Here is a 23980-nt window from a genome sequence, read left to right as displayed (position 1 = left end):
CTCCCTCTATCTATCTTTTGCCCTCCCTCTATCTATCTATCGCCCTCACTATCCATCGCATCACCACAGCATCACTCAGGTGCACCACAACATCACTATGCGCCACCACAGCATCACTCGTCGCCGCCATTCAACAACTGATTCAAATATGTTGTCTCAATGTTTCAAACTTTATTACAAATGTCACAATTTTTTTTTAATATTTCACTTCTGTTCTTGTATTTTCATCACAATACAATACACTAAACATTATCTTCCAAAAAGTTATTTGCAAAAGTTTAAGCTATTGCCATTATAAATTACAATAACTATTATTTAAGTATTAATTATTGAAAAAAATACAACCCATTGTTATTTTTAATATTAATACATCTAAGTCATGTAAATACAACACATATTGCATTACAAATGCTATAGGTGTCACGTTTGCAAAAGTTAACACTATTGGCATTGTAAATGACAAAGTTATTAATTTCGCTATTTTCAAAACAAAAACATAAATACAAAACTTGTCATTTACAATACTAATACCTCTAACTTTACTAATGCGAGACCTATTGCATTGCAAATGCTTGTTTAAAACAGATTTTATTAAGTTTTCATAAGATGCTCATACTTTTCTCATACATAATCATACACAATACAGTGACCTTGCAATATTTGTCTGACAGTTGTGCCCATAGCATGACTTTGCCTCGCCTTGCCTAACCTTGTTTAGTCCAACAGTCTGTTCAACACAAGGAGTGAGGCCTTTTCTATAGCAAGAGTCATATCCCAGTTGACCTGAGGTACAGTCCTGTAGGGCTGAATCGTGTTGCTCCTTGCTTATGCAAGCACTGTCAGCATCTATGCTTCAGAGCAGAGAACAATGAGCATCACCCCTCCCCCCTCAACTCAACTCCCCACCCAGGCCCCTCCCCCTCCTGACCCTACCTCCCCCCTCCCCTCAGATATGTTGCTTTTCCTAACAGCACGCTTATTGCTCCTTATGTGTTCCGCACACTCCATTCGAGTCTTATGACAGTAGCCCACATCTCTTCTGAGAGGACGCATCCACCTCCGCGATCTCCCCACCCATTCTCTCTCACCCCGCTACCTGTTGTTGCACTCTAGTAAAGAGGGCGCTCACAGCCGGAGAGATCAGTCATCATCGTCAGTTGGGTTTTTGAGCAGATCCACTATCGTCACCCAGGCTCTCGCCGAGTCCCACAATTTGTCATTGTCAGTCCTCCGAGCCAGTTGAAGCCAGAGTGTCCCCTCGCAGTCCGCCCAGTTTATAAAGTCTCGTAGCCAGCGTGCAACACTGGGGGCCGTGACCGTCTTCCAGTGGCTAGTGATTTCACGCTTGGCTAGAACCAACCCCAAGTCCAGGAACCTACTGGTGGTTTTGTTGCGGGAAGTGTGTGGAAACCAGTGTACAGGCACACCCCTGGAGTATGCTGCAAGTCCCTCTCCGTCACCTCTGTCAATTTGGCCAGTACCTCTCCCCAATATCCCTGAAGCAATGGACAATCCCAGAACATGTGCATGAATGCTGCACCTTCCAGGTCTGCATCATGGGCAGGTAGCGTGGGAGCCAAAGAAGTCATTAATTTTGTGAAGCGTGAGATACGCCCGATGAAACACGCCCGATGAAACACATAGAATTGGATACGTTGAAATCTCGCGTTTCGGGAACACTTTCAGGCCCGTTCCATTAGCAATTCCCACGGTTTATCCTCTATAGGCGTTCCCAGGTCAGTTTCCCACTTAGCACGCAGTTCCTCTAGAGGAGTCCACAAACCCTGCGCCATCCTTTGCCGAATTATCAACCCCAATATCAGCAACCCCAATATCAGCAACCACAACAATATCAGTACAACCAACAGTATCCACCTCAAGATCAATACCCTTCGAACCAAACATATCAACCTCAGGGCCCTTACCAACCTCAATTCCAGGACAATCAACAGAATACGGAGAGATATCTGGAAACAAGAAATGCAAGGTATTGGAGACAATGAATACAATACCTATATTCAATTTGAGTAATCAAGACACTGACTCAGCTACTATTGCATTACTTTCGAAAGGTCTCTCGTTTGTCCCACACTCTGGTCTGAATAAATTCGAACTATTCAACGATATGATAAGTTTTTTTCGCAAAATACGCTTAAAAAACTTTTTTTCACATCAAGGAAATGAGTTACCAGAACTAAATAGATCTGGTTTATCCCTGAAATCGACCTTTACCCCTTCTCTGGACCAAGTTGACCCAGAAATAGGGATTTTTGAAAAAATTGTGACCTCCAAATTGCAAAACATCACTAAGCATATACCGCATACCCCCTATAATATATCCATTGATGAACACAATGCTTTGTTACAGTTGAAAGAATCAACCCAAACTATTGTGAAAAGCTGTGATAAGGGAGGTGGTATAGCCATCTTTGACACGACAAACTATATCGAAAAAATGGAAAATATGCTTAGTGATACAAAATACTATCTAAAAATCACCAAAGATCCAACCAGTATAATTAAAAACAAGATCACTAAACTAACTTCTAAAGCCTTAGGAAAAGGAGATATCTGTCAAAAGGAATATGACTACATGAATATAGGAAACCCGAAAATGGCTAGTATATATGGAATCCCAAAAGTTCACAAAGATGAACAGGACCCTCCGCTACGCCCTATAGTTACAACCATCGGAAGTGTAACAGAACCTATATCTAAGTATATAGATGCCATTCTACGTCCCCACATAGAAAAAATACCAGGTCACATTAAAGATACTAGAAATGTGATCACCCAACTTGAAGGCACCTCCTTTAACGCTCATCGTCAATGGATGGTGACATTGGATGTAGAAAGCCTCTACTCCAATATACCTTGCATTGGTGCAATGGAAGCCACTAAGTGGTTTGTAGAGGCATATAATATCGATTGCAATATGTCATTTATCTTGGACTGTCTTCAAATCATTCTAGACAACAATATCTTTGAATTTGCCGGGCAACTTTATAAACAGATCAGAGGAGTTAGTATGGGTGCTTCCTGTGCTCCGACGATCGCTAACATTTATGTTGCCCTTTTTGAGGAAAAATTTGTTTTCAATGAGGTGGCCCCATTTTTTGAATCGGTTTTTTATTGGTCACGTTTCATTGACGACATCATTTTTGTTTGGGACGACAATGAGGATGTTTTGGAAGAATTTGTTTTGTGGCTGAATGTTTGCGACCCAAACTTGAAATTTTCAGAGAAAAAAAGCAACTCAGAGATTGAATTCCTAGATCTGAGCATCAAACATGATGATGGGAAGTTAATTATGGATCTTTTTACTAAGCCAACAGCACGCAATACTCTCCTTCATTATAGTAGCTTCCACCCCTTGTCTCAAAAAGACAGCATTCCCTTCAGCCAATTTTTGAGGCTAAGGAGAAATTGTACTAAGTTAATAGACTATGATCAGAAGGCTGCTATAATGAAGGAGAAGTTTCTGGAACGTGGTTACCCCAACAAATTAATACGCGACTCCTTTAAAAGAGCCAGGTATTATGATCGCCAACACCTTCTCACAGGTACAAACACTAAGCGGGATGCTAGCTTGGTGTTTGTAACCAGGCATTCCATGTTGAATAAACAAATTCAACAAATTCTGTATGCAAACTGGCATATCCTGAATGTCAACAAAAGTAGTACTGAAAGCATAAGCAAACCCCTTTTCGCATACAAAAAAAACAAAAATATCAAAGATATAATTGTCAGATCAAGGATGCCTACTCAGAAGGCTTTGAGTCAAAGAAACATAGTCACTGGGGCTCCAGTGACTGGCAACCATAGATGTGGTACCTGTAAAATCTGTCCACAAGCAATTGAAACTACCAAATTTACTTTCAATAATACATCTATTCCCCTACCAACTATGACAAATTGTAAAACTACGAATATTGTCTATCTTTTAATTTGTCCTTGTAATAAAGGATATGTGGGTGAATCGTCACGCTCTGTAAATACTAGGATCACAGAACACAAATCAGCAATACGTACGCAAAAGTTAACTGCCCCCTTAGTACCACACTATATGGAGAAGGACCATAAACCTGATGACATCCGTTGGATAGTCCTAGAAAAAATCGTGGCAAAAGCTGGCACTAATACAGACAAAATCCGTCGCAAACGTGAAGTTTTCTGGATATTTACTCTGGACACGGTTAAATCAGGCCTGAATTCTGAAATTCCGTGGCATCAAGCTATACTTTAATATCACCATCTGAACATAGGATTAAATAAAAATGAGATATGTGACTTTAACTCTATACCAAAATATTGTATACACACCCATCTAACAAATGAAATAATTAATATGTGAAGTCTTTTATTGAGAACATGGCTATATCTTACACCCAAGGGATACATGACTCTATATTTGTAGAAAACTTTATAATAGAGGAAATATACTATTATCTAATTTTCATTATTTCATCTAACTATAAAATATAACTAGTCTAACAATATATACAAGTCTTTATTTACTAATTCTAACTCCTAAAAATATAATATCCCTAAACGATATATATATATCGACCTCCATAATTGTCTTGGATTCGTGAAACCGGAATCCACATCAGTTTAAAGCCTCTTCGATTTAAAACTTCGCATTAGTCTGCTGTCTATCTCCGTGTAAACAAATGGAATCCTTGTCCCGTTCGGGCTACGTCATTCAGCTGCGCCCGGAGTAATTGGACACAGCTGTCAGCTCTGTAACGCGAGTAAACGAACGCGCGCTTTTCCAAATAAAAAGCACGTATTCGCCCAGTCCGTTTAGATCGCGGACATCGGAAGCACCAGCATAACAGAACCCCCGATAGAACGCTTTGGCACCGGAAGTGTAAGGTAGGTTCTGAGTTCGCTAAGCAGAACGTGCTAGCTAATGTAGAAACGGTTTTTGTAAAAAAGGTTAAACTCACATTGGTACGTTGATTTTAATCCTGCCTCCATTCTGTATTCCATTTACCAGAGGCAAATATCCCAAGCAAGTACAGCTGAAAGCGCCACTAAATTAAGGTAAAGACATCAACATGCCCTACCTGGGCAACACTAAATAGCATTATTTAAATATGGTAACATAGAATTGTCTCTCATTTTATGTCCCCCTAGATTCAGAATAAAAATACAGAAAGTGTCTTAAAAGCTTGTACCTCTCCGGTAGCTCACAGTGCGGAAAAAAATATATACTTCAGAAATGCCAGATTTTTAAGGTATGCGCTTATGCAGTACAAAACTTGTGTTTAAAAGATCAATACTACCCAGTGGGTATAGTAGATAAACACACCAAGATAACGTTAAAACATAGTAGAAAGCTAGGACTTGTCTTTTTTATAAAATCTCTATCTACTTGTACATTACGTGCTTCTAAGTAGTAAATAAAAAAATATTAGTAAGATTTAAATAACATAGAATATATAAAGGCACCAAGTTATTAAAATTTCAATCTCATAAAAAGATTTTCAAATAGTAACCCCTTTTTTTGTTCTCGCTGAAATTTAGAACCAGTCCTGTAAATTAAGGATTCCAAAGCTTCACAATTACCCTTTAAATACACGATGTGATTTGATGGACATTAAAACCACGTGGCAGGAGTAAATAAGGTATTTCTTTATAGATTAGAGAACCTTATTCCTTTGGTTAAAAAATAATACATAGCTGAATTAGAACTCAAATGGGTACATATCTATTTTTCAGAATACCCAACATTGAATTAACGATAAATCTGACATCACAAGAAGCAAAAACGTTGATACGTCATCCTGTCTTTTGTTGTGTAAGTAGATATAGTCCTTACTTCCTTTCACTGACATCCCTAATCCTCATCTTTTTATCTCATTAGTTAGGTTTCCTGTATGTTAATTATTTAAGGCCTTATTTCTTTGTATTAATATCTATACTTATTATTTAAACTCTCTTTTGTTGTTCTACCTTTCTGTTTATGAAATTCTAATGCCTAATATAGAGCTGTTGGTACAAAAACCCTAAGAAGACTATCAAAAACTAGAACTGTAAATAAAATAGAAACACTTGAAGTGCCGATTTCTTTACTAGTTAGTAATGCATACTGTTAATACTGATGTATCTGGAGAGCATGAAAACTAGATAGTCTGGCGTTTATTATAAATTTGGAGGTTTTAGTAAAAAGCTAGAAAAGGATCATAGTTTCTTACAGCAACGTCAATAGACCCGCTAAATATAGAAATAGAAACTGAGTTGTAAATAACTGTAATATAGTAGTGTGTCTGAATTGTAAATATATTTAAAATGTTTTTTGTTCTTGTCTTTTCTGTTTAGGTTTTATCACTATTTTTTGATTTATGTTTAATATACGATTGACGGTCACCTGACGAAGGCCTCAGGCCGAAACGCGCGTAGTTCCACTCAACCGCTTTGCCTTCATCAAATTACCAACAACTGAATATTTTCGTATATCACGGGGTTTAATGTATATATGTGATTGTGTTTGTGTAAATGTCTTTGTTTTCACTTATTAACACTTTTTGATAACCTGGGAATACACATCAAATTTTTATCTCAAATGTAAACAATGAATGAAAAAAGTGAATGAATCCTGTACAAAAGATATAAATAACAAACAAAATATACTAAAAACAAATAATATATAATAAATTAAAGGATTTTTCGTATAAATTTTTGTTTCAGCACACATTTATTTGATTGCTCTAAAGGGTCTATTATTGTGTTTAGATTCTATTTTAGGGAGTATCAATTCCTTTAGAGTTTAGCTACACCGTCTTTCTCTACATACCATCCTCCGATATAAACACGTAACCGCCTTGATCTTACCTGCGGAGGTGACCACATATTGGCAAGGGAGGAAGACCCGTGGTTCCGCCAACCCTTTTTTCCAGTGCTTGCGCACAGCGGCCGTCACGCACGCGTGTAAGAGAAAGTCCTGAGCTGGTAGTTCGTGCCTCTGCATGAGATCTTGAAATGGTAGAGGTGTACCATCTTCATACAGATCTCCAATGGAGGAGATCCCCAGCTCCTCCTATTCATGTAGCCGCTGCCACTCCCCTACGTGGGGGAGCTCCAAGCAGAACCACACCGGAATCTCGGGGGCATACGCCGGGCTCCCTTTAATGCGTCGCAGAGCCCTATACCAACATTGCCTCAAGACCCAGAGCTCCCTGGACATCTCCCTTTCACGCACCAGAAGCTGTAGCTATATGCTGATGACCTAGTTATCCTGGACTAAACAGAAATAGGACTTCAAAGGAAACTAAATATTTTTTAAAAGCTACTGTGATAGGAAAATTCTGACTGTAAATATGGAAAAAACTAAGGTTTTATGTTTTGGAAAGAGTAAGAAGAACTTTAATTGGTTTTCGGGTAATGATAAACTTGAAGCAGTCAAGGAATATAGATATCTAGGCCTCTGGTTTGATAGTGCGCTAAAATGGCGCACCCATTTTGAGGCCCAAAGAGCCAAAGCTTTTTCATCCACATGTGAATTGAAAAGGTTTAAAAAAGAATATGGTGACATGACTCATAAACCAATGTTAAAGGCATTTGGAGCAATGATTCCCCCCCAAGTATTGTATGGGGCTGAGGTGTTATACTTGAGCGGTAAACATGAGTGGGACCAGGAAGAGGGAAAAATCTTTTAAATGCTATCGTCCTTACCAAACTGTACTATGGTTCAAGCAATAAGAATGGAGCTAGGGCTAACCTCATGGACCGTACAATCCGAAAGAGCCCTGGTAAGATTTTGGAAGCGCCAAGACCCAGGAGTGACACTAAAGGTCTCACAATGGTGTAGAGATGAGATCCAAATAAGTAATCTTGTCTGGGCAAAGGATGTGAGTAAAACTCTCCAGAAAGCAACAGGGCGTCTTAATGTGAAATTCTCCCAGGACGCCTTGATAGCCGATTTTACTAAGAAGAGCCAGTCGCTCTCCAGGGCGCAGGACCTAGCTTAAATGTCAGAGAAAAAATCAGTCCAGTGGTTAAAAAAGTCATGGGTTAACGATGGCTGGTTCCCGTATTTGGACATACTGTCCAACCAAGTTCTGAGATATGCAATTCTTAGAACCCGGGTTGGGGTTAACCCTTGGAAGATAGATGGAAAATTAAAGTCTGCACTGATTGGCCCAGAAGGTAACTGTAACTGTGAGCGTGGCCCAAAACATGATATGCTGCATATTTTACCTGATTGCTTATTTGTACACGATATAAGGAAATTGTTTTTACGTCCTATATTTCTATCACATAAGATAACCTCACGTGCCCAGGCGATCTGCCTACTTACCGATATGCCCACGTCAGAAATTGCAATTGGACTGGGTTTAAAAGAATTTTGAAGGGAGATTTTGAAGGAGGGGCACTGATTTTTTTAAAGTTATTTTAAAGTTTTTATAAAATGCAAATTTTTAATTTTATTCTTTTAGCGATTATTAGATTTCTGTAAAACTAGGGTGCATTGTATGTTGCGTTTCTGAGGGTGCCACCCTCTTTTAACTTTCCAATAACAAGCATTGAATTTTATCTATTTTAGATGTTGTAGAATTTTGTCTGTTCGTACTCCTCTTGATCCTGATTGTGTGTGTTCTGTACTGTTTAAAAGACCAAGGTCTAAATAAACAAGTTTTTCTCTCTCACTCTCTCTCTCTCTCTCTGGTGATGTTATTAAATGGTGCCCGTATTGTTTCTCTTATTTTCGCATAACGGTGGCCAAAGGTGTGTTCACAATGGATTGTATCTTTCATTTTGCCATCCCGCATACAACACCTCCGTGTTTTTTTAAATGACCCATCAACCATTTCTTATTTACCTTTCTTTGTTGTATTTTCATCCTCGTGCAGTCCTGTGATTGTCGCGCTTCCGATTCGTCTTCCTCTCGGGATTCCGTAGTTCTTTGAGTTGGTTGATCTATTTTTTGATTCTTCCGCTATGTGTTTGGTCAGGGGTACACTATCCGCCTATCGTTCTATTTGGATGTATGACGTTACAACGCCTGCCTTTACAACACGGTTTTTACATCGCATACCTTTACAACTCTTAGCGCTTAGAGGTGCTGGATAGTGAGAAGTTTAATTTTCTATTCCAACTCCAGTCCCCGTGGACACTAGGGAAGGTGTTGGATAGAAAATTAAACTTATTCCCTATCCTAGAGCGCCCCCAGCGCAATGCGTTGTAATGGTTTGCTTTGTAATGACCGCGTTGTAATGGTAGTGCGTTGTAAAGGTTGTTTACCTTCTATTTGGCTCAAATCTCGCGATATTTCGATCTTCCATTCAGTTTTGCATGACATGTCCCCTTTTTTTTGCCTGACTTCCGTTAAGTCCGTTGCTGTGATAACTTTAATTTTTTGGTTGTTTTTATTTATTAAGATATTCAAAATGTATATATTTCCAAATTTTGTGTTTATGCACATTTTTATATTGTCTCCAATTAATGCTTGAATGTGCTTAGCCTGCATTGTTTTTTTTTTTTTAAAGTTTTTGAAAACCTTTATTGTGCTTCAAAGCAAAACAAATATTAGCCTGCATTGTTGTTACCTTAGATGTGCCTCATAGATCAGTGCACTATTGGCTTCACATGGCGTCTCAGTTGCAGTTTCTTGATGTCGTCTTGCTTACTTGGGGACTTGTGGTGTTCTTGCCTGGCGTATCTTAATTTTTTGCCTATCTTCCGGTGGCATTTCAGTTGCAGTTTCTTGATATCGTCTTGCTTACTCAGGGACTTCTGATGTTCTTGCCTGACGTGTCTTCATTTTTTGCCTGTCTTCCGGTACTTCTTTGACTCTGTTGTCCTATTCATTCATTGATTCTTATCCGCAGTCCTTCTGGTTCACTATAATATTTTATAAGTTGTTGAAGTTCAGATTCTGCAGGTAGTTGCTCAACCTTTAAAGGTAGGACTTGCTTCTTGAGATTGCAAGTATGAGATTGCAAGAATGAGAGTTTCAGACCACTCCCTTCTTACTGTATTGGCTTTCCAAGAACTAATTTGACTCATGTCATCCAACCATGCCCAGGGAGGACTAGTCAGAAGGTCTCCTGTTATTAAACATGCTACTGGAAGTAATAAACATCTGCACAACATGCTAACCCCACCATGTCTCATACAACGCAGGATACAGTAGCAAATACAATTATCTTAAAAAGACCACATTGGAGATTGGGTACCCTTTGCCGCTCAGCTGTAACCATCACACTGTCCCAGTGATGTTAGCTGTATACCTCAACTGTTGACTCCAGGGCACAGGGGGGTCACTTATAATGGTATCAGGACCTGCACAGTAGTCTTCCCTCTAGCAATTGATTTGATTTGTGAAACAACAATCTACATCCTGTAAGAATGCTTGGTTGTATTATGGTCTTTAAATGTGACTAGAGACAGTCGGCAGCTCTGCATTACATAGAGCTCAAAATTAATAAATCAAATATTGCCTTGCTCATTCCAGCAGTCTATATTAAAAATACCATAAATACAATTGTAAATATCTATTATTTTCTTTATTTCCTTTCAGGTCAGCTGTAAAATAGCTCAGTTTATTCACCTCTACCTGATGGGATGCAACTACTTTTGGATGTTGTGTGAAGGCATCTACTTGCACACTCTTATTGTGGTGGCTGTGTTTGCTGAGAAACAACACTTGATATGGTATTATCTCCTTGGATGGGGTATGTATATTCATTTAATATGTCTTCTGGACTGATAAAGGGGAACATTGAGGAAAAAACACTCCTACCTTCCAGCACCCTCTTCACACCGGTACCACTTTTTTAATTACTGGCGACTTTACGAGAAGAAAAGGCATTTTTAAGTTTCCTGATGATCATTCATAGCTGGCCAATGGTCTTTGGCGTCTGACTCGCTGAGGCCCTCCCACCCATTTTGTCAAATTCACGTCCCTAGGTGAAGACACTGTAAGATGAGGTTTAGCAGAGGAAAGGGCTAAAAAGAGCCCAGATGTCTTCCAGCTCCACTTTACTCCAACATCACTCCTGGGTCTACACTTATACTGAGAGGAACAGGCGTGAGTAGCTTCTTGCAGACCCATCAGCTGTGAGGGCAGATTTAATGGGGATTTTGAAGTTCATTTTCATCTTCTCTGGACCTCCGGAGATGAGATAATGGATCCCCCAAAAATTAGGCAGATGGGTGACGGGAAAAATGTTGTAATGAATCATTTCGAAGCGAAATTATATTCTCAAAAGTGATGTTTCTCTTGTGTGTATTTTGTTCATATGTTACATTTTTGAGAACTGGCCAGCAGAGCAAAAAGGACCAGACACTCTGAAATGGCTTCAAATACTGCTTTCACGAGGAGCACCCTAGGAATCTTTTACATACCTCCCCTCCTTTTGTCAACTGCATGCTGTACATTTCGGTATCTTCACCGCATTTTCTGAAATTATCTGAATATGTGTTTGATTATTAGGCAATTCTCTGTTTGCATTTATTCTGTGTTTTGAGTGTTAGTTTTTCCTCATTCATGTGCTATGAATAATGGAGTATATTCCAAGATAGGGGGGGGGGGGCGCTGTTGAGCCAAGATCTTTGGAGTTGATTTAGCTCTGATATGGGAGGGCAATGACAATTCAATGAGTCAGCGGCTCACGTCTGTCCTTGACAACTTGACTTAAGCTCCCAGGCCATGCAGGAAAAAACACAGAATACGAGTAGTGTTAATCGTCCAAGTTTCACTTCAGTCCTCTATTTATAGCTTTCTCCATCAACCCTTTTAATTTCTTTAGGCCATTACTGTGCCACAATGAACCTTTTCATGCCTTGTGATGTCTGGAGCTGATAACTCGTTAATGTTTGTTCATACGTACAACAAAACTCAACTGGCCAGATTCACAAAGGTTAGCCGTACACTTTTGTGTAAATTTAAGGTTTTTTATTTGGTAATCACAACAAACTATGAGCTAATTATAAGTTTGTGATTGTAGAGACTCTGCAACCAGGGCGGAGAACAGCACCCCAAAAGACTTGCCCTATCTTTTTATGTGCAGAGTTCTCCGCCCCAACTGCAGTGTTCATAAACTTACTATTAACTCTGAGTTTGTGAATACCAAAAACAACCATAATCTTACACAAATGTGTAAGTTTAGATTTATGAATCAGGCCCTGCTCCTGCATTGATTTCAGGATTTTAGCTCAAAATGGTTGTACTTTGATTCATGCCACATGCGCCTCATGACACGTTTACATCCTGAAAATTATTTTATAACTTGCAAAATTGAAATATTTTAATTCTGCGAATGATTTTCTTCACTATATGCCTTGTCTATGGCAAAACATGAAGCTTTTATTGTTTCATTGACTGAATTCATGTAAGTGCAAGTTGCAACATGCATTTTATTTACTTTTTAGGATTCCCATTGATTCCTGCCTGCATACATTCTGTTGCCAGAAGTTTATATTACAATGACAAGTAAGTGTGCCTCAATTTCTAAATCTAATTGTATAATATATATTATTAAGTCACGATATTCAACTTATGTCTCCTATTTGTGTTCACAGTTGCTGGATCAGCTCTGACACACATTTGCTGTATATAATCCACGGTCCCATATGTGCAGCGTTATTGGTATGTTGAGTTATTTGTTACCTTTCTATCTGGTCATACTTATATTGGTGGCTTGAAATGACATGTGATTGTATACAGAGCTGTAGGCAGTTGTTGAATTTGTTAATTTTAACAAAAAGGAAATAGTGGAGTTATTAAATAACTAAGAGAATGGCCTGAAAGACTTTTTTAAATTGTTAGGAACATTGTGATTGTAGATTTGAGGTGTGTTTGTCTGTGTAAAGGCATACTGTTTTAAACACAAATGATTTGCACGTTTATAAGAAGAATTATCTGCAGGCTCCAGATATATGCTAATAACGTTGCTGCCTTTTCACTAATCTTCACAAAACTTTCCAAAAAGACATGTTAAGCCACCTCAGCTCCATCTTAGAAAGATTCAGGGATATCTCTCACGCTAGGGACTAGAAAAAGAGGAGGTGTCTAAATGCATTTTTCTGATGCAATTTTCCATATGAATTTTAAGGAGAAAGCTCGAGCTTCACTCAGAAAATCCTGCTTTTGGAGATTTGGTGTAAACCTGTTTAGCCGTTTTTGAGAAATGAAGGTTCAAAAGTTAGTGCTATCTGGATGTACTCTTGGGGTATCACAAATTAACAAAAAAATAGAGCCATCTGATTGGTAAAGAGGGTTTTTTCCCTGTTGGCCACGGCAGTACTGTACCAAGGAATCTGATTGGCTTGCCAGAATATCAACAAAAATGTTGCAGCCGCCATTAAAGACACAGGTGTGGGTACTTCTCCCCCCGAGGCCAAATCTTTTTTTTTGTGCCACTCGATCCAGCGTGGCCCTTCTTGTTCTCCTGAGTACTGCAGTAATGCCGAAACAAATTAGACTGGGTTTCATCTCGGGATGGGCATCCTAACTAATTTGACAGTATTAGTCCTGAAAAAAAGAAAAGCTCAGAAACGTAAAAGCCCCTTGCATGCCTGTTTTGTTGACCTGAAAGCCACTTTTGATCGAATAGACAGGCCAAAACTATGGTCAAAACTTGCAGCTTGGAGGTTCTCAGAGCAACTATTGAAAGCAATTCAACACCTTCACACGGATACCTGGATTAGGATACAAATAGGAAACAGAACAATGGTCTGCCACAAGTTCCAGAAAATACTTTAAACAGGGATGTGCGCTCGACCCAGCGTCGTTCAACCTCTTCGTGGTGGATGTCACCCAAGACTAGGACCAGGACCAGACAAACGCTTAGGCACCCATTTTAGGAGGGAAACCATTGATGAGTGTGATACATGCTGATGACAATGTTCTTCTCAGTAGAACCAAGGTATGTCTACAAAGGCTGTTGCACGAATTATGTAACTACACTCTAGCCAATAATCTGGAAATCAACCTTGCAAAGACAAAGGAGTTAGCATTCAGTAAAAGATCTAAGAAAGTAGGACCCTGCCATCTAAATAACTACAGACTAATTCAAGAGCAAGGCTGCAAGTATCTGGGAGTGATAACTGATACAAACAGCACTTTTTTACGACATAAGGAACAAATTAAAGTGAAGGCAAGGTCACTCCTTGCAGCTTTTTTATCCTTCCAGAAGAGGATTGGAGGCTATGTGCTCCTCTCCATACTGGAGGCTATTACAATGAAGCCTCTACCTACCATAGCCTATGGCTGCAAAGCACTTTGCGGCCGAGAATCTGAATGGCTCGAGTCTTAAACATTAACACCTAAAGGCCGCTCTTTCGACCTCCCTGGAATGCCTCACCAGCATAAATCAGGTTGGAGTTTGGCCTTGTGAGGCAAAAAATGCAAAACAAGAGCCTTTGTCAAACTCTGTCACGCATTGAGAACAGCCAAGGAAGACTCACTAGTTCAAAGGCTCTGGATTGAATTGTATACTAACATGGGCCCACAAAGTGACTATCTACTGTCTGTTATAGGGTCCCAACAAATAAACGAACTGTGGGAACTTCCAACCTCATTTGAAGTCTTTAGGAAACGTATTAACAAAATTACTTGTGATCTTTTGCTTTTGGAGGATAAAAGCGTCTTCTAAAAGAGTGGCCACTCATGCATAACCTTCCATTCCTAAAAGACTCTAGCGCAACAGGAATACCTAAGTTCTAGTTACTTTACTCACTCCACAAAAAAAGTGGAAGTAATGTGTCTGCGTTTGGGTGAATTCCCAACTTTGGACCGTTGTCCGAAATAACTTGCAAAAGGAACTAATAAATCCTGCAGAGGCTGTAATGAAGATCTTTCAACTATTAACCAATTATTTGCTATGTATTCCCGGCAGAGTGTCAACATTTCTTACAACAGTCTTTCAACTCAGTGGGAGTGCGAATTTGCCAATAGGCATTTAAAACCTGTTTTAATGGGGACAATACAAGATTAAATCTTCATACGATTGGATTTTGGACCCAAGTCGTAAAAAAACTGCAACGTAAGCTATATGAAACTTATGACCTCCACATATGTTGTTGCCAGCTCCGGTTTAAAGAGTAATATTTCTTGACAAGTCTTTAAGACCCCTTTCCAAATGCACTTTGGGCCAGATGTATCAAAAGAGCATTTTGCGATTCTCAAATAGGAATTTTTACTGAATCGGTGTTTGGGATATGACTCAAGGCCCATGGGTGTGAATGGTTTTGCATTAGCTAATTTGCGATTACTTTATTGGTAATCACAAATTAGCAAATGCAAAGCAAAGGGTGCCCGGGGGCCTAAGGCCCCCCTGAAGCACCTCCAAAATTTTAATTGTGCACATGTAAAGCGCGCACATGCCCTGTGGGCATTTGTGTGCAACATGGCACTTTGAAAAAATGCATTTTTCGAAGTTCGCACATGGTTACCATCCACTTGAAGTTGATGGTAATTAGCGTTTCCTAAGTGCGCAGTTCACATTTAGGAAAGGCTTCTTACTCTTACATGTGCATTAGGGATTCGCAAATTGTGATTCCCTGTTTGCATTTGCAATTTTGGTAAATTGCGACTATCTCAAATGTGAACTCCGACTTTCATACATAACAAAAGGTCTTTCTGCATTCGCAAATGACCAAATTTTCAATTTGCACCATCTGCGGAATGCAAAATACTTTCATTCATCTGTCCATTTATGTCTTATGTGTAAACTTTTTGTTAGGACCAGTACCACGATAATAACTCTTAAGATATCTTTTTAATTGTAATTTAAAGGCAAACTTTTATTGTGTTATTTGTACATGCAATGTTTTTTTTAACTAAGCTTATCTAATAACATTTTGATTTGTAGCTAAAATTATTGTAAAATATTAGGGGGAGGTGTCCATCGTGGGTGGTTAGTGACCTTGGAGGGTTAGCCAGCAGTGGGTCACTGGCCATCAGTGGTTGGTTGTGCGCATGTGAAGGATTTCGCACAGGGCCTGGCTTTTGGCCATGCCTGGTGGTGGACTGGCCTCACATGGGGGGGTTGGGAGAGTGGCTGACCACTGGCCAGACCAGGCATCCAACCTTCTAGTGTGCACAGTAAAAAGGTATTCTTAGTGAGGGAGATGGGTGAATAGGATTTTTTTTTTAAAAGAGAAATTCACTGAAACTCTAAAGGTTGAATGATGTTATAGTTAGGTATGGTAATAATATGTAACTTTATGTTTAAAAAAAACTAGAAATTCACAGAAAAAAAATAAAAGCTTAAAGTGATGCTATAGTTAGGCCTTGAATTGATATAAAAACTATAATTTTAACCCCCCAAAAAACACTTAAATCCACCATGTATAGTATACTGAGCACACCTGCCCTGCACTGCTTATGACCTCACATAGGTCACACGTTAAATGAAATAATTGATGGTTTTGGCATTGAACAAATTCTAAATACTGTAGGTGTGAACAATTTTCTTTCCACCTTTATGGGATTACCCACTTAAATACTTCACATGAACCACAACTGTAAGTGACAAGGTTGACAGGAATTCATTTACCAAGTTAATGACACTTTTTTAGGCACTGTGGACTACACTCCGTAGTTTAGTCAGATACACTACAAACGTTCCTGAGATGGGCACAGTGGCATACAACCTTAGAGCCATAGTTATAAAGCCAGTGAGAGATTTATAAAGCTAGTGAGAGATAAAGCACTTCTAAGAGGAGCACCCATGCATTCTACATTATTCAACAATCTTCAATGCCTCAACATATTCAGTGAAGTTCTGGAAATAAACATTCACTCCGGAAAATGCCCCCCGTTGTGGATTATCTTATGTGAACAAAAGGGTTAGCCTTCCTCAGAGATTTTTGGGAACAGGATTTTGCTTTAAGCCTCAACCTACTTTTAAACATGGGTCTGCAACCCACATTAGGAGCGCTGAACCTTTGTCTTGTTTAACAGGGATTGTACCCAAAAATGCGACACAGAACTTTCAACATAGACAATTATGCTGATGTCCAGGGCTTTTGCTATTTCCATGCTATTGATCCATACATGAACACTCATTTCTGCATATGACAATGATGTTATCAGTGATGCTATCATTAATGTCATTTAACATATCATGCGTTATGTAATATGTGCAGTCTTAGCAGTAAATGGTGGGGCACAAGTTATAGGTAGCTCGGTGAACTATAACTGGTGGATTTCAGAGATTTTGAGGTTTTCAAACAATAGTTTTTATATTATTTCAAGGTCTAACTATACCGTCACCTGAACCCTTGAGAGAGAGAGATATCTCTCTCTCTCTCTCTCTATATATATATATATATATATATATATATATATATATATATATATATATATATATATATATATATCTTTCTCTCTCTCTCTCTATTACCTACTGGCGGTCGCCAGTAGGTAGTTATAGTTAGGATTTTTTTCAATGTTAAATCTCAAAATTCTATTTGGAATAACTTTGGCACCGGTTGACGAATCTGCCTGAAAATTTCCTGAAAATGGCCTCGTCGAGCTCGGGTCCTTACTTGAAAGTTTGGGGGGGATACGTCAAGCGGGGGCCGAGATAAAAGGGGGGTCCCAAAACGCGTTTTCCCCATGTAAATTTCCATAGGGCGGTCGATTTCACTTTTAGCCCGAACGGCTGAATGGATTTCCAGCAAACTTGGCAAAATTGAAGGGACTGGTAGCCCGATGTGCCTTTGCTATGTCTCAAGATATGTGCTGCAGTGGATTTTGAGTAATTTAGGTTCAAAAAAATATATATATCTATAGGCGCTCTCCGGTGCGCGCACCGGAGTGCGCTCCAGGCGCGACACGCGACTTGCGCGCAGGAAGCTGATTGGCTCTTGGGTGTCTGTAAACATTCTAAACAGTCTGGAGCGGCCGCCATCTTGTGTCTCGGTAAAATCGAGACACAAGGGGTTTGAAAAAAAAAGGGGCAAATGACCATAAGGGGGAAGAGTAGACCCCCTCTGACCCCCTAGTTTTGATGTAGGGGCTAAAATAGGGTCCTGCAGGGCATTACATTTTTTATTTTTTTTTTCGTTTTGCGCGGGGGAAGCGCATGGTACGCGCACCGGCGAAGCACGGGGAAAATCCAGGACCATATTTATGAAGGCCTTGCGCTGCTAGTTTTGCGCCTCATGTGCGTCAATTTTTGTGACGCACCAGCGGTGTAAAAAAATGCGCATTGTTATGCAATATTTAAAAAGTGACGCATCTATCTAGATGCGTCACTTTTTAAATATAGTGCAACGAGGCACATTTTTTTACACTGCTGTTGTGATGCGTCACTTTTCTGTGCGCACTCCTTATGACATTCCAGATGTGTCATATTTAATGTATGACGAATCATGTTGCAAGGAGTTACAGATACATCAGTATTTCTGACATATCTGTAAACATAAAAGTGATGCGAGGCAGGTGCAAGATTTTGACGCACCAGCATCCTAAAAGTGACGCAGAGTGACACACACTCGACGCAGTCTTCTCTTCCAGCACAGACATCGACTTCAGCCACGCCACAGAGCTTCAATGGACGGACCACAGCTGCATCCACTTCACCTTCAAGAGAACGACGACCCACCACCACCAGCAACAGGCCGCCCGCAGAAGCTGGAACAAGATCACAGCAGACCAGCTCGCCACCTCCCTGAGCCAGCACCCTCCTGCCAGCTCAGCGAACCCCAGCCAGGCCGCCGTCAACCTCACGAAGTGGATCAGCATCTGCGCGGACGAGCTCGCCCCGCTGAGGACCCCGCCCAGCAGACCCGGAAGCAAGAAAGCCCCATGGTTCACCGACGAACTCAAGAGCTCCAAGAAGAACTGCAGAGCCCTCGAGAAAGTCTGGAGAAGGGAACCTACACCGGACAACAGGACCTCCTTCAAGCTTGCCACCCGGAAGCACCACCAGCTTATCCGCGCCGCCAAGAAAACAGCATTCAAGGAACGGTTGGACAACAACGCACACAACTGCAAGGAACTCTTCAACATCGTGAAAGAGCTCTCCAACCCCAGCGCAGGAAACAACGACATCACCCCATCACAAGACCTCTGCAACTCCCTCGCTTCATACTTCCACAACAAGATCACGGACATACACAACAGCTTCAACAACCAACCAACGCACACCATGACCGAACAATCACCCCCCACCACCACCCTCCACGCCTGGACCCCGATCAGCACCGAAGACACCATCCGCACGATGAACTCCATCCACTCCGGATCACCGACCGACCCCTGCCCTCACCACGTTTTCAACAAGGCCGACGCTGTCATCGCACCCCACCTGCGAGACATCATCAACATATCATTCGACACCGCCACCTTCCCTGAGAGCTGGAAACACGCCGAACTCAGCGCCTTACTCAAGAAACCAACAGCGGACCCCACCGAACTCAAGAACTACCGCCCCATCTCGCTCCTCCCGTTTCCAGCCAAAGTCATCGAGAAGACCGTCAACAAGCAGATGGCCGCCTTCCTCGAGACGAACGGATCCCTCGACCCCTCACAGTCCGGCTTCCGAGCCAATCACAGCACCGAGACCGCCCTCATCGCCGCCACCGATGACATCCGAGCCCTGATGGACAATGGAGAAACAGCGGCCCTCATCCTCCTAGACCTCTCCGCGGCATTCGACACGGTCTGCCACCGCACCCTAGTACAGCGCCTCAGTAACATCGGAATCCAGGACAAGGCGCTGGAATGGATCATCTCCTTCCTCGACGGAAGGACACAGAGAGTCCGCCTACCACCATACAAATCAGAAGCCTCCGAAGTCATCTGCGGCGTCCCTCAAGGATCATCTCTGAGCCCCACCCTCTTCAACGTCTACATGAGCCCCCTCGCGGCCATCGTACGCAAACACAACCTCAGCATTATCTCCTACGCCGACGACACCCAGCTGATCCTCTCCCTGACCAACGACCCCGCCTCCGCCAGAGCCAACCTGCACGAAGGGATGAAAGAGGTAGCCGAGTGGATGACGACCAGCCGCCTGAAACTGAACTCTGACAAGACGGAGGTCCTCATCCTGGGCTCTTCCCCCTCCGCCTGGGACGACTCCTGGTGGCCTCCAGCCCTGGGCACCGCACCCAAACCAACAGACCATGCACGCAACCTGGGCTTCATCCTGGACTCCTCCCTCTCCATGACCAGGCAAGTCAACAACGTCTCCTCGGCGTGCTTCAACATCCTACGCATGCTACGGAAGATCTTCCGGTGGATCCCCACTGAGACCAGGAAGACCGTCACCCAGGCCCTCGTCACCAGCCGGCTGGACTACGGCAACGCCCTCTACGCCGGTACCACCGCCAAGCTCCAGAAGAGACTCCAGAGGATCCAGAACGCCTCAGCCAGACTCATCCTCGACATCCCACGAACCAGCCACATCACCGGACACCTGAGAGACCTTCACTGGCTCCCCGTCAACAAAAGAATCACCTTCCGCCTCCTCACCCACGCACACAAAGCCCTACACGACCAAGGCCCGAGCTACCTCAACAGCCGGATCAACTTCTACGCTCCCAAACGCCACCTCCGATCAGCCAACCACGCCCTCGCCGCCGTCCCCCGCATCCGAAGAGCGACTACAGGAGGAAGGTCCTTCTCCTACCTGGCCGCCAAGACCTGGAACTCCCTCCCTCCCGACCTGCGCCTGACCCAAGACCACCTCTCCTTCAGGAAGAAGCTGAAGACCTGGCTGTTCGAGCAGTAGCGGCACCCCCCCCCCCCCACCCCCCCCCCCCCCCCCCAGCGCCTTGAGACCCTACGGGTATGTAGCGCGCTCTATAAGTGTCACTGATTGATTGATTGATAGAAATCTTATAGATTTCAGTACGTCGTTATTACCAAGCTTTTTGCGGGGGAATGCCCCCTTTGCATACATTATACCTGACGCAGATATAATGTGGCGCAGAGTTTTAAAAAGTGACCCATGTACCTAGATGCGTCACTTTTTAAAAATAGCGTCAGGTATAATGCATGCAGAGGGGGTGTTCTCCCGCAAAAAGCTTTGTAATAGCGACGCAGTGAAATCTTTGAGATTTCACTGCGTCACTTTTAGGATGCTGTTGCGTCAAAATCTTGTGCCTGCTTTACAGCAGGTGTTAGACTGACGCAAGCCCTTTCACATGGTGCTTTTTCCATGTGAAAGGACACATTACTGGAGTTGCGTCACTTTTGTGACGCACTCCAGCAATGCGTTACTTGGAATGTCATAAGGAGTGCGCACAGAAAAGTGACGCATCGCACCAGTGGTGTAAAAAAATGTGCCTCGTTGCGTTATATTTAAAAAGTGACGTATCTAGGTAAATGGGTCACTTTTTAAAATCAAGCGCCACATTATATCTGCGTGAGGTATAATGCATGCAGAGGGGGTGTTCCCCCGCAAAAAGCTTTGTAATAGCGACGCAGTGAAATGTTTGAGATTTCACTGCGTCACTTTTAGGATGCTGTTGCATCCTTTAAATATAGTGCAACGAGGCACATTTTATTACACTGCTGGTGTGATGCGTCACTTTTCTGTGCGCACTCCTTATGACATTCCAGATGTGTCATATTTAATGTATGACGAATCATGTTGCAAGGAGTTACAGATACGTCAGTATTTCTCACATATCTGTAAACATGAAAGTGACACGAGGCAGGCGCAAGATTTTGACGCAACAGCATCCTAAAAGTGACGCAGAGAAATCTCATAGATTTCAGTACGTCGTTATTACCAAGCTTTTTGCGAGGGATTGCCCCCTCTGCATACATTATACCTGATGCAGATATAATGTGGCGCAGAGTTTTAAAAAGTGACCCATGTACCTAGATGCGTCACTTTTTAAAAATAGTGTCAGGTATAATGCATGCAGAGGGGGTGTTCCCCTGCAAAAAGCTTGGTAATAATGACGCAGTGCGTCTTTTTTAGGATGCTGTTGCGCCAAAATCTTGCGCCTGCTTCACAACAAACCTTTCACATGGTGCTTTTTCCATGTGAAAGGACACATTACTGGAGTTGCGTCACTTTTGTGACGCACTCCAGCAATGCGTTACTTTTGTGTTTACAGATACGTCAGAAATACTGACATATCTGTAACTCCTTGCGAATTGATTAGTCATATATTAAATATGACATATCTGGAATGTCATAAGGAGTGCGTCCAGAAAAGTGGCGCATCGCTGTTTTCACGTAGCGATGCGTCACTTTTCAGAAATGAGGCCTCCAGTTTATTCACTGTGTCATAACTTTCTTTTCTAACACTCACCTTCTTTCATTCCTCCTACTTCACTTCCTTTCACCTCTCATACCTTTCTGTTCTTTCTTACTCATTCTCCTTTCAATTATCAATGCACTATATTTCACTTACTCTTTATTTTTTTAAGAATATAGCTCTTTGATGAGAATTGGAGGTCGTTCTGAAAAGAACTTTTGGTTTTCTTCTTTTAACTGAACAGGAACAAAAACAGGGAATGGAAACTGCTCAACAGGAGCAAAAAGAAAAGAAAAAAATTAGGGGTGGGAAGGGCAGCGATGGTTCTCCAATGCTCGAACCATGAGCAGGACACTTTGCTCCCCATAGGTGAGGAGTTGATTGCAGTATCTGCATTTGACGACCCCATGGTTAAATGCAGGTTGTATGTTTGCCACCTGCTCCTGCGATTGCTCTCTCCCAGAAGAAGTTGCTCCTCCTGTTGATGTAGAGGCCCCATCTCTGGGAACCTCTTGTGCCAGAGCCCTGACACTTTCCCGGGCAAAATTCTGGGGGTGCCTCCTCTCCACATGGCGAATCATGGTGAAGTTGCCAAAAGAATACTTTTTTGGGGGGTTACCCCGTGACAGGACCTGTTTGCAGATCCTGCACTCTACTTTTGGTGCATTCACCTTTTTCTGGTCTGCTGGAAACTTAAAAAATTTCCAGATGAAATGTTCTTTGACCTTCGGCTGAGGAGGCTCTTCATCAATGAAATCATTGGAGTCATCTTCACTGCTGGATGGTCTGGCAGCCATGATTAATCAAGAAATATGCAACAGCAAAAAAGGCAGGTCTTTCAGTCACAAAAGTGAAAGAAGAAGTGAAGGAAATGGGTGGGGATTTCATTCATTGTAAAAAAAAACTGTTAGCAACCAATGAAAAGTGTTATTTTAGGGTCACATGACCCGACGCGTTTACGCTGCGCGCGCCGGAGCACTTCCGGTGCGTTTACGCAGCGCGATCGTAGGCGCTTCCGGGGCGCAAACGTGGCGCGATCGTAGGCGCTTTTGCATGCGTTTATGCGCCGCGAACGTAGGCGCTTCCGAGGGCACTTACGTTGCGCGCCGAAGTGACGTCATCAAACTTTTACAGAAATGCATAATCATTTTCCTTATTAAAAAAAACTAATTTTATTTGTATGGTACGAAATGTTTTGCATTATTATTAACTTTTCATTCATATTTTTTTTCACGAACGACAGTTGCGCTCTGGGTGCGCTTTCAGATGAGCTCACGGAAAAGCTTACCGGAGAGCTTAGCTGAAAGCTTCCCGGAGCGCGCACCCAGAGCGCAAAAGAAAAAAATTATATAAAAAAAACATGAATACTTTAAAAAAAACAGCAAATTGTAAAAAAAAAAAAAAAGGTTAGAAACTCGATATACAAAGGAATTAGCATTTAAAAAACCTATGAAATTCACTGAAAAAACCATAGGTTTCACACCAGTTATAGTTAGGAATTAGCATTTAAAAAACCTATTAAATTCACTGAAAAAACCATAGGTTTCACACCAGTTATAGTTAGCTGGAAATTTTACTGATATAAAACCATAGAAATTCTTACGTTATAGTTAGATGGACTCACTATAACTTGCGCGTGCAATGCACTGCTGATGATGTCTTATTAAGCCAGTTAACCAATCAATTTTTAAAAACCATCCATTTAGACACTTATTTAAACATTTATTCTTCCATCAACTTTTACATATACATATATAAAATATATTTATTTTTCAGAAAGACACACATTCACTGGATG

At 41.6% G+C, this 23980-nt stretch overlaps 1 protein-coding gene across 2 annotated transcripts in view; it reads left to right on the top strand.

Moving 5' to 3' along the window:
* The window catches only part of CALCRL (calcitonin receptor like receptor), a 276761-nt gene that overhangs the window by 165230 nt on the left and 87551 nt on the right, over positions 1 to 23980 (top strand). For both annotated transcript variants that reach the window (XM_086955451.1, XM_086955450.1), the window contains exons 8-10: positions 10529 to 10682; positions 12382 to 12442; positions 12532 to 12598. In XM_086955451.1, coding sequence (XP_086811577.1) covers positions 10529 to 10682; positions 12382 to 12442; positions 12532 to 12598 — 282 coding nt within the window. The remainder of the gene's footprint in view (positions 1 to 10528; positions 10683 to 12381; positions 12443 to 12531; positions 12599 to 23980) is intronic.

Source organism: Lissotriton vulgaris, chromosome 2_1 (assembly GCF_964263255.1).
Source record: "Lissotriton vulgaris chromosome 2_1, aLisVul1.2, whole genome shotgun sequence".
In the NCBI taxonomy this organism is placed as follows: Eukaryota; Metazoa; Chordata; class Amphibia; order Caudata; family Salamandridae; genus Lissotriton; species Lissotriton vulgaris.
The sequence above is the reverse complement of the archived record's forward strand: the minus strand, read 5'-3'. Positions and strand labels throughout refer to the sequence as shown.